Here is a 12,469-nt window from a genome sequence, read left to right as displayed (position 1 = left end):
AATAGTTATTCAACAGAAAAATCCTAGAAATTAAAATTTAGCCTCTTAAACAAAATAAATACTAACACACTATTCTTCAGACTGTGGAATTTGAATAACTAAAACAACAATATTTTTATACTTGTCAGATTATTCAGTAGAAAAGCTGACAAAAGCAGGCCCATTGATATGGTAGTAAGTAAATAAAAATATATTACTTTACAAATCACAAAATTTCAATATAGAGGAGAAGTAGAAAACTAAAGTTAAAACTGCTTCTATATCAAACTTCCAATTAAATTAGACTAGCTTATTGAACAAGGAATCTATAACATTAAGTTGTATATTTTAATTTGCTTCCAGTATAGGCTTCTTTCCAAATTAGTGTTTCAAACCAGTAAACAAATTAAGTAAACACTACTTCATTCAAAGTCTCGTGAAATATATTCAGGTTACTAATCCTCATCCAATTCATCCTACCTTTCAACAAGAGATTCATTTTTCCTTCTCTTATCTACCTCAAAAGTTCCACTGCTTCATCAGAATCATAAAAGAAAGTTAGCATCCTCAACCAAACTTCCTCAACAAGAACAACGAGGAGTCCTTGTGGCACCTTAGAGACTAACCAATTTATTTGGGCATCAGCTTTCGTGGGCTAGAACCCACTTCAGATGCATGGCTGATGGATTTCCACTTCATACAGCTAAATTCAGCGCCGTGCATGGTGACAGGTTTCAGAGCGGTAGCCGTGTTAGTCTGTATCAGCAAAAACAATAAGGAGTCCTTGTAGCACCTTGGAGACTAACCAATTTATTTGGGCATAAACTTTTGCTAGCCCACAAAAGCTTATTTCCAAATAAATTGGTTAGTCTCCAAGGTGCCACAAGGACTCCTCGTTGTTTTTGCTGATACAGATTAAGACGGCTACCACTCTGAAACCCGTTCCCCAACAAGGAAAGTTATTGAAACAGCCAATTAAAAAAAAAAAATTCCATAGCTTAAAATTTTTCTCCCTCTTAAATTCTGTGTGGGTCCAGATTGTTCTGAAAAAACAAGGATTTGTTTACTCTGATAGTAAATTTTTACTTTTGGTCTCTGAACCATTGGCCATCAATTACTCCCAATCTAGAGCCAAATCAAAGTTTACTTTAAGAATTGCATTGACAGGGTTAGAACCCAAATGAAGTACTGATGTTGTAATTTTGTAGGCAATCTGGAAATATTTTTGATCTTATATAAGGTATTCACACTTTATGCATACAGAATTTTAAAGTAAAAAGGGAGAGAGCTATATGAATAAGTTCTGTCTACAGACTTCAGAAACGGAAAAATCCTAACATTATTTGTCTTGGAAAAAAATTTCAAAATCTTAATTTTTAAACAAATCAATAAATAGTCCTTTATAAAGATGCCTCTAAATGTAATTTTCTCCCTTAGTTTGAAATTGAAGTATAGATTCTACTTGTGTTTATAAATAGTATTCTATTTCCTTTTTCCCCCACCAGGGTTACAGATTTAGATTTAAAATTATATTTAATTACAAATACACCTGATCAAATCTATCCTCTAATTACTGTACTGTTGCTAACATACAGTACACCTTAAAGAAGTCTTTGAAGATCAAATAGGATGAGGTGAGTGGTTGTGGGAGGGGGAGATTAGCAGAATGCACTCCACCTAACAGAGGTGGGCAATGGTGACCATGACAAGAGATAGGAGAAGAGAGAACCTCTTCTTGTTGCATCCTCCCCCTTTAGTTGTTGCTGAAATGGCTACGGCTACAAGTTTATCCATTTCGTGTCCTGTTCACTACTTAGCCTATTTGCTGGAAACATGGAAGAAGACAAAAAACAACATGAGAGAACAATATAGTCTCATTCTAGCTATAAAATTATTTAGAGTGCAGCAGCATCCATAATATGGTAGATTTCTAACCACAGAAGAGGAGGACATAGCCCCTACCTCTAAAGTTTTTAATCTAAAAGGCAAAAAATGGATCAAAGGTGGAAGAAAGGAATATGATATATAAACACAATATATACATCAAGGTGATGCCTGGCACTTGTATTGGTATTTCTCATAACTTTTTTTGTTTTTTTTTTACATTGTATCAGCTACCATCCATTGCTTTCTTACCAACCAGTTAATTTCCTATAGATGTCACAACAGAAGTAGGTCTTAGGATGGGATTTAAAAATGAGATCAGTATAAACAAAGAAAGGGTATTCCATGGGTGGGGAGTAGGATGGAAGAAAGTACAGAGACTGTTATAGGAAAGCAAGGTATCAAGGCTGGCAACACCGGTGAAATGAAGGGGACAGGGAGCAACACAAAAAATGAGGAGGTCAGATAAGTAGGGAGGGGCAAAGGTATCATGCAAGGTCCTGAAGGCAGTGACAAAAGCTTCATGCGGCAGATAAGCTACACTGAAGAAGCTATCTGAAGTTCATAACACAATAGCACCCACAAGTTACAGAAGAATATGTAAAATTGTTCGTAACAACAGACAGTGTTCTTTATAGGAACTGATACATCTTTTGTATAAAGTTCTGCTAACACATAGCGATTCAGTGGAGGGATTCAAAGCGGGGAGCAATGTGATAATAGTTCAGGAGAGGGGAGTTAGGTATATTACATTGTGAAAGTAACAGGCAAGGTACTCAAGGAGGGCTAAATTGCTGACATCACTGTTTTCTAGAAAGGTATGAAATATCCAGCAGCAAAGAGCAGGAAAGTCTCCTGATATTCCTGGGGAGATACCCCATGCACAGGAATATTAGCACAAGATTAAATGATATATCATGCGATGTAAGAATATTTGTATACGTTTAAGACACTAATTATCCTTTCCTTTCTTGATGACAAACAGCTTCTAACTCACATCCACACCCTGTGAGCTACAACTACATCTACAGTCAGTCAATAGCCAACCTTCAGGTCAAACTACTGCAACACTCTTATGTTTAAAGCATATGTCTACTATGTGAAGATCTGGAAACTTGCTAATAAATTTTACTAGATTTCGTCTAAATATAACTCTTCCTCAACTAAGGTCCAAAGATCCTAACTGCCAGGTTGAGAGACTAAGGCCATGTCTACACTACCTGCCGGATCGGCAGGTAGCGATCGATCTATCGGGGATAGATTTATCGCATCTAGTGTAGACGCGATAAATCGATACCCGGTCACTCTGCTGTCAACTCCGGAACTCCACCAGGGCAAGAGGCGGAAGCGGAGTCGACGGGGGAGTGGTAGCCGTCGATCCCGCGTCACAAGGACACAAAATGAGTGATTCTAAGTCGATCTAAGATACGCAACTTCAGCTACGAGAATAGCGTAGCTGAAGTCGACGTATCTTAGATCGATCCCCCCCCACCCCCAGTGTAGACCAGGCCTTAGTGATTCTCTCCCCAGAGCAAAGAGATCTGAGAACAAGAACAGACTTGCCCAAATTTGGGCTCCTAGGATCAGCTGTGCTGCAGTAAAGGGAACAGAGGGTAAAGGCATACAAGCACTGACTCCAGTGTGCCAGAAAACCTTCGGACAGGGATTTCTGAACCACGCCCAAATCTCATGTTGTGGTAATAAGCTCTAATACACCAACAGTTTAAGTATGAATATTCCTGAAGTTCTAGATGACAGAGGTGAGTAAATGCCACTAATAAAGAACTGGGTGAAGGAACAGTGTGTCCAAACAGGAGCAACTTGTACGGGAAATTATTGTTGCCTAACTTGAACCTTAGATATCTCATGTGTGTTAGCCTTCTTGAGATGGTGAAGGATGCATCTTGAGTGTCCAACTCCAAAGCAATCTTGCTAAGAGAAGGAATTACGTTACTATATGGAATTTTGTTTTATTCAAACATTTGTCGAGATCGGCATTGGAAACAGACCTCCTTTTCTTCATGGGAATGAGAAAGCAATGAGAGTAAAAACCTGTAATCTAAAACTAAAAGATCCTAGAACCCACTTTATTGTTCCTAGTTAGAAAAAGGGAGGACTTCTCCCCTCAATTTCACATGAGATGGATGTGGGCAGAAGGGGATTTAGGTTTTTATCAGAAGTAGAGGTGGAACCATTTTTTATAACCAAGAACCCAATGGCCCATAGTAATAGCCCTTCAAACTGTAAATGACAACAAAATGGAGTCCTTAACAGCATGGATGAGGGGGACTAATGGAAAAGGTTCTCTGTACTTGATCAGCAAAATTGCTACTTGGACCAGATTGTCACAATGGGTCTGACTGTCCACTCATACTGGTGTAAACAAGAAGTAGCTCTGCTAAAGTCAATGGAGTTTCCCTTGCATAAGCGAGAGGATAATCAAGCCCAATGTCATCATGGGTGTTGAGCAAGATTGGTATTGGCACTCCTTAGGCTATTGAGCCCTCTGAGATTGACACTCATAAGATCTGTAGGGTCTAATAGGATCTGATTCCATGTGAGACTAATGTGAAAAGGAAAGGGGCTTTGAACTAGTTATGTATGTGTGCATTTTTAAATGGCTAGCCTCCAAGTAGTGGGCAATAATCCTTGGCTCCATTAATGTGCTCTAGGTTTCATCTGTTTTTCAACTAATGAAATCAGGACTTTGAAAAAGGACAGTCATACCGCTCCCAGCACCTTTGTGTTATCCAGAGGGGAGAAAAAAAAAATCAAAAGATTCCACTGGGAAGAGAGAAGAAATCTCTTCAATTCTAATTAAGAATTTGTTTCCTGTAATACACACAAAATACTAGATGTTGTACATAAACTAAAGGAAAACATGGTCCCCACCCCATAGAGCTTACAGGACTAAAATGCTGCTGGTTTCACCTACTCCTATTGCAAAATTTCGTCTCTAATGTGCACATACCCAGATGAAAGACTTATCTATCTTAGACAAGTGGGAGGAAGGAGGAATGAGAATACATGTCTTGTTATTACTCTACTTTTCCTCACCTTGAAACTCTATGAATTTGAGGCAGAACAACCTTGCCACACAGTACATAAAGGTTATGCCCAAATATTATTCTTGTATATCCCCCCACCCCCTGGCACTGAGGAACCCCAAAGAAGATATATGCATGTTCACACTGACAGAGACTCAGATACTAAATTTTTCTCCCATATAGAAACAGCAACTTCAGACTGTCAGATCAGCTGTTTAACCCATTTTTTATAAGAAGGAAATTCTTAGAACCACAAGCTGCTCAACTCTGAGGATGATGGAGAGACTTTCCTACAGACCCTAACAACAGAGGAACTTTAAATTCTCGAAACCTCAGAGCCAATTAGGTTCCCATCTGTTCAAATGTCTCCAGTACACAAATTTATCCCAAGTGGTAACAGACCTTTCTGATATGAAGAGAGCGTCTGCACTAAGGGATGTACCTTTTCTAAACCCCTTGAATGACCCCTTTACTTTGGTTCCATCCCTCAGGACCTAAAATTCAAAGAACGCTCCTTCATGTACTTTAGCAATGAAGCCTTAGAATAGAAAGATGGAAGTACAGAAAAATGAGCAAACTTGCTAACCTTGGCAGTGATGCAAGAAGACTATTCTGCAGCCCACCTACATAGAAGAAAAGAAAGGGATATGGGAGGGTGGACACTTTTAGACCTACACTTCTGGAACATGCGTGTCCATGCCAGAGATGTGTGCCTCCACTACAGAGGATGAGCTAATGCCAAGAGCAGGGATCTGCTGAAGCAACTAATGACAAAGAAAATGTTATTCTCTTTCCGTTGTAAATTCTTACATAATGGTACTGTACACGGTTAAACAGCTGCCATGCTTCACCGCAGACATGACTGCATTTCAGCATGAGTTATGTATATTAAATATTGATAGCTTGTAAAACACAAATTGCTTTAAAGCATTTGGCCCTGCAAATGCATGGTTATTGCAATGTTCAGGATGAAAGGTGCTATATAATGTAAGATGTTACTACCGCTTGCTTGAGTAAAGTCCCTGCTTTATGAAATACTTTAGGTGTGCTATAGTCACACTGAAATGCACTGCAGGACATGTCTTATTCCTGGTGTTGTGCAAATACTAGCCAAAGTTATTAAACAATAATGGTAAAATCTTTTTAACCTTTTGAAAGTAAAATGCTTACTTAAAACAGACAATTCCAGCCTACAACACAGGAAAAAGCATGCTAGAAAAGGGGTTTGTGTGTGTTTTTTAAAAAGTAAGCATTAACCTTCAAAATCTGGAGAAACATGCATGTCCATTAGCAATATAGCAGAGACAAACTACTTACTACCATGAAAAATTTAAATACAAATTTAGTAGGCTATTGTGAAGACGCTACAACTTTCAAAGTTACACTGTACATGGACTTTATCAGTAAACTGGAGAATCAATTAAAAAGATTCTTCTTTCCATTACTAAATATTTATGAATACACATATTTAGTTTAGGCTTCAAGCATAAATACTGCTGTACCATGCACTATGAACATCACAGTGTATACACACAGCTTTATAACTATGGTCCATACCATATAACCCAGAAGAGAGTGGAAGAAGGCTCATGCCCTTTTGGTTTTCTTGTTTGTTTGTCTTTTAATTATTCACTCCTGGATAAATTTCTGTGATGTGGGTGGGAGGGAGAGAAAAGCTAACTACTACAAACACTTTTACAAGATTAAAATTCTGAAGCACTGAAGTATGGTTAGCGTTGGAAAAATGATTATGTAAAACTAGCACCTTCTTATTGAACATATCTGCTTCCTGTGTGCCTGAGTCATATTTGTTTATTTTAACTACAAGTACAAGCTTACTACTGTTAGCACTGAAGAGCCAATACAGCTGCTGAAAAATAAGGTGAACTACACAGTATTCTTCATGAATCATCAAAACTGAAAGTTAACTGAATGCAGAAACATCACCACCACCAAAGAAAGCAAGGGGAAGAGAACAGTTTCCTTTTTGAAAAATCAAGTGATGCTTTATTTATATATATATATATATACACACACACACACACTTATTTATTTTAAATTTGGAAACCTAGCACATCTCATGAAATCACTAAAAAGAAAAGGAGTACTTGTGGCACCTTAGAGACTAACCAATTTATTTGAGCATGAGCTTTCGTGAGCTACAGCTCACTTCATCGGTGAAGCTGTAGCTCACAAAAGCTCATGCTCAAATAAACTGGTTAGTCTCTAAGGTGCCACAAGTACTCCTTTTCTTTTTGCGAATACAGACTAACACGGCTGTTACTCTGAAACCTGTCATGAAATCACTGAGAATATAAATATGGATCACCCCGATGTCACTTTTACAGTCACTTCTCTGTGTACAGCTGTACTCTAACTTATCAGCAGTGCCCTTTAAAACATTTTTCAAATTAGATTTAACTCAACTTCTTTAAAAATAAATGAAAAAAAAAACATTATGAACATGAAGTTACACAATTTTCCAAGCAGAGATTTAAATACAGCACAAGGCTACTATTGTTCAATCATTCTGAATTCCCTAACAAATATTAAATGCAAGAATCAAAATATAAAAAGACAGCACTGCTTGTTTAAGTCTCTGCTCCTGAGCAATTTTCAGGATATTAGCTTTGTCCCTTTCTTTTACTAGGTGTGTAGGCTATTTAAAAAAAAAAAAAAAGAAGTAGAAGCAGCAGCCTACTCACAAACTCATTTTTCCTTCAGAATTTTAGTGAGAAAAGGACTATTTTCCAATTATTAAAAGGTAATTTCACATTTCAAATTAACATTATGTAAGAACATTCAAAGCCCCCAGTACACCATTTTTTATCCACTGAAATTGATTACACAATACTATTACTTAAACTAATTCACATACGTGAAACACAGTGTACTGTATAATATTATTATTTACTTATTTTGAAGAATGCCAGCTGCTTTACAGACAGGTAAAATGAAACAGCTCCTGCCTCAAAGGACAAAGTCTTCACCCCCCATCTTGCAATAAGATCCATGCAGGCAGACCCTTGCATCCACATGGAGACCCAACGAAGTCAATGGGGCTCCATATGAATGCAAAGGTTCATCCATCCAAATATGATTGCAGGAACGGAGCCTATAACGGACAATATACAAAAAACAGACAAGACACAGGATGCAATACACAACAGATAATGAAGCCATTATATTCAACACATCATCTTGATTAAAAAAAGAAGAGGGGAATGAAAAAAAGACATGCACCCCTGATTGGTTACGCCAGCTTCAAAAACTAAAATGAGCTATGATCAATAGTAACAAGTATTTGGTTTATTTCTATTATGAAAAAACCATTGAAACGATATTTTTCAAAGAAAAAGATCACATTTCTTAATGAAATGAAAACAGTGCTTTTCAAGCTTCAGTTGCTGCTGTCTTATAATTGCTATGCAAAGTGAGAGGTTATAAAGGTGGGGATTTCCCTATTTTACACACTTTCAGGATTCATGATATACTGTTAGCCGTGACTACCTGTTGGCTTAGGAAGAAGAACATTAACCGAATTCGAGTAATGGCCACAAAGAAAAAAAATATTACAAATATACCTGTTTCAGTGACTGCAAAAGCTATATAATTTTCTTCATTATTAATCAAATGTGTACAAATATCACATGCTTAAAAGCATAGAAGAAAACAATACATGCTTTAAATTAGCCATTTCAGAATATAATCTCACTTTTTAAAGCTTATACTCCTAGTATGTATTCATACAATCTAAGCACAAAATTATGGATAGTTATTAACTTCAGTGCAAGTCAGGAGTCTTCCTCATATTTTGTCAACTCAGTATAGGGCCCTACCAAATTCATGGTCCACTTTGGTCAATTTCATGGCCAGGGTTTTTTTCAATTAGTCAATTTCATATTTTCAGCTGTTTACATCTGACATTTCCAGTGTTCTAACCATGGGGGTCCTAACTAAAAAAAAAGAGTCGGGGGAGGAGGGTCCACAATTTATATAATTGTAGGGAGATTGTGGGATTGCCACCCTTACTCCTGCCCTGCTGCTGGCAGGGGTGCTGCCTTCAGAGCTAGCCAGCCACCCAGCTCTAAAGTCAGCACCACTGCGAGCAGCAGCGCAGAAATGAGGGGCTGGTTTTTACCCTATCTCCAGTTTTTCCCAGCAGGATGGAGGGCTGATAGCTGGAGCTGCAGCCTCTCCACACGGGTGTGTGAGAAAGAGAGAGACAGTTCAAGCCACAGCCTCTCCGCAGCTCAAGCTACAGCCTCTCCCATGCTGGGTGGCGATAGCTCAAGTCGTGCAGCTTCCTGCATCTCAGACAGGTTCCCAGAGGTGGGTCTGACCCACGCCGGGAGTGGCTCATGTAGGGAAAGAGGAAGTCTTCTCTCTCCCCATCCTCTGCTGGGACTAGCAGCCGAAGTGCTGCACAGGGTAGGAGCCCCAGCAGCATAGGCACTGTCTCTGTGGGTGCTCTGGGGCTGGAGCACCCACGGGGAAAAGTTAGTGGGTGCTCTGCATCCACCGGCAGCCAAGCTCCCCTCCCCGCCCCACCTCACTTCACCTCCTTCTCTGAGTGCGCCACGTCCCCACTCCTCTGCCCACCTCCCAGCGCTTGTTGCCTCCAAACAGCTGTTTGGAGGCATAGCAAGCTCTGGGAGGGAACAGGGAGGAGCGGGAAGGTGGTGCGCCCAGGGGAGGAGGCGGGGAGGAGGCAGGGATTTGGGGAAGGAGTCAGAATAGGGGCAGGGAAGGGGTTGGAATGGGGGCAGGGGTGGAGTCAGGGTGGGCCCAGGGGCGGGGGTCGAGCACCCACCGGCGCGAGCAGAAGTCCGTGCCTATGCCCAGCTGAACACCAGATTTCACAGTCTGTGATGCATTTTTCATTACCATGAATTTGGTAGGGCCCTAATCATATACCAGGAGCTGCTTCTAATGTAACCCATGCAAACATACAACTGTTTGTATAATTTTAACATAATTTTCTGTTAAAGGGACACTGAACTTAATCATATGTTATAAGCAAACATTTCTTTATGTTACTAATAACAAAGAAAAAGAAAGGTTTTTAAAGTTCACATAGTCATTATGCCTTTTGTTTATATTTTGTATTTCCTTCTACTTGAAAAATAAAAATGAATGAAATCAGTTTCATTTTTGTTCACAGTTAGTTCTAGTTTGAGTTTCAAAAAGGACAAGGGAATGTTTGTTTAAAAACAACTGTCTTCACTGAAATTTTAAAAATGTGGGAACATTTATATTGGCCTTAGATTTTATAAAATATCATGTTAATTAAATTTATATTTTCAGCCACATATTCGACAACTGTGTAAGTTTTTCTAAACAGCAGCTCATTTCCCAGGAACAACTAATGTTAATAAAACTAAGATGATCAGCACCAAAAGTAAAGTTTCCCTGTTTTTTGCTGTTCCCAAAGAATTAATAAGGTAAGTCATATTTCAGGCAGGAAACTACTCCTTGTAAACAGTAACTTTTAAATAAGCAGAGGGGAAAACTTTGATTGATTAGAAACTATGGCAGAAATACAGTCTGAGGCACAAGAAAAATCAGTCCCCCCATACTTCAAAGTACACCAATACTGTATGTACACAGATATCCTTCCTTCCCACACCTAACAAGGATTTATTATCATTGTTTCAATACATGTTCCTTACACAGAGTATTATTAGAACAACAACTTCAAAAGCCTTCAAAGCCTTTCACAAATATGCTTGTGAAAACAGGCAATTTTCAAAGCTGGTGTCAAATACCAAAGTTGGCTATTTTCACCACTTATACATGACTAAGTTCTACATGACACTGATATTGCATGAAAGCTATGCGGGAATTAGAGCACACCCTTTCAACTAGCTGGGTGACTCAACTCTATTCTGTACATCCCAACGCTGAACACCAAAGATGAAGGCATTCCCTTTGCACTTTGAACCAGTTATCCAACTCCAGTGGAAACCAAATGTTTTTGACAACCATGTTTGTCATCTATGTTTTGTTGCACATTAACATTGCATGGTCAACATCCATCTAAACCACAAACAACCTATTAGAATGACAGGTAACACACCAACATAGTAGCAAGGTAAACAACTGAGGTTTTTTTTAAAGGCAGATGAGGAGAGCAGAAGGAAAGATGGGGTCCAGAATCAAATAGCACAAGTTGATTTTTAAACCTAGCTAAAGTTACACAGGAACCAATTCCTAAAATAGGCAACAGCTGGCTGGTAGTTTTTGGTGTCCTGGCTTGCATTTGTATTTCAACTGACTTTAGAGTTTATTTATTAATCAGAGCCCAGAGGGAAGTAGGATGGAAATATACTACCCAGGATTACTGTGGGTCTGAGTTACAGAATGTGTGTGACTTGAATTTATTTTCATCTTCTGCGAGTGTGAGAGTGTACAATGGCTCGGGGAGCTTCAGAGGGAGACGTAAGAAATGTATGTTTAACAACACAAGACTCAGGAGCGTGAGTAATGACTCCCAACCCCAGCAGCGACACCCCCCAGCTAGAGGGCCCTGCCATTAACCCTCTCCTGACACGAGAACGGGCCTCCAGCCCAGCACCAGGCGGACACCACCTACTGCAGCAGGAGTCAGGTGGAGAGGAGCTGGGTCCTGGGCCTGCATCCCTCCGCTCCCTCTCTCCGCCGGATTCCCTGGCCTCGGCCTGCACCAGGCGGGGCAGAAACATTCCGGGGCACACGAGGGGGCCCTGCCCTGCCCAGCCCAGACTACCTGTGTGTGCGGGGAGGGGGGTGATCCGGGGGTCACTGCCTGGCACTGAACACTGGGGAGACAGGAATCCCCCCTCCCGGCCGGGCCGCACCCCAGCGGGCTGCCCCACAGCGGGAGGGCCCCGGCTAGCAGGCAGTGTGCTGCCTCCCCCACGAAGGGGCAGGGCGGGGGCCCGCAGGCAGCCGGGCCTGGGGAGGCAGGCCGGAGCGCGGGGCGGGGGGGTGCCATGCTGCCACACGCGCCGCCTGCCCCCTGCCTTGACCCGCCGCCGCTGGCAGCAGGAAGCGGAGCCGCCTCCCCACGCGGCTGCCCGGGCCGGCCGCTGTCACCCTCTTACCCGCTGCAAAATCCTCCTCAACATGGCTACGGCGGCCCGGTCCCGCCGGCTGCCTGCGGACGCGGCGCCGGGGAGGGGGCACCCGCTCTCCGCGCCGCCCGGCCCGCGCGCTCGGTGACAGCGGGGGCTGCCCGCCGGGAGGAGGAGCCGCCGCCGCAGCAGCCGAGGGGCGGGACGGCGGCGCCAGCCTCCGCCACTGACAGGCAGCCGCTGGGCGGGGACTCTCCTCCGCCAGGGAGCGGCCTGTCCCGCAGGGCCGGGCCGGGAGCGCTCTGGCTTCCCCGCGGGCCGCGGTCGGGGCAAGCGGCGCTGCGGGAGTGGGCGGCTGCCTCCACCCAGCGCGCTTGGGGTTGCCTGCCCGGGCCCAACGGGGATGCCTCCCTCCCCGCCATTCCCCTCAGCGCTTCCTTGGGCCCCTACTGGGGATCTGGCTGTCGCCCCCCGGGACATTCAGCAACAATTAGCTGAGTGGGA

General features: G+C 42.0%; 1 protein-coding gene across 4 annotated transcripts in view; it reads right to left on the bottom strand.

Annotated features, from left to right (window-relative positions):
• EEA1 (early endosome antigen 1) overlaps positions 1-12,187 on the bottom strand; it is a 136,419-nt gene extending 124,232 nt beyond the window's left edge. For 3 of the 4 annotated variants that reach the window (XR_012156717.2, XM_073327558.2, XM_073327559.2), the window contains exon 1: positions 11,996-12,187. Coding sequence is in view for 2 of the 4 variants with exons in the window: in XM_073327558.2 (XP_073183659.1) it covers positions 11,996-12,019 (24 nt within the window). In the remaining 2 variants the exon portion in view is untranslated. Of the gene's footprint in view, positions 1-7,824; positions 7,998-11,995 lie in introns of those variants that run through there. The other variant, XM_073327560.2, reaches the window with a different exon arrangement.
• Between the last annotated feature and the right edge of the window lie 282 nt (positions 12,188-12,469).

This window comes from Lepidochelys kempii, chromosome 1 (genome assembly GCF_965140285.1).
Source record: "Lepidochelys kempii isolate rLepKem1 chromosome 1, rLepKem1.hap1, whole genome shotgun sequence".
Classification (NCBI taxonomy): Eukaryota; Metazoa; Chordata; order Testudines; family Cheloniidae; genus Lepidochelys; species Lepidochelys kempii.
This window is presented reverse-complemented; position numbering and strand designations above follow the sequence as displayed.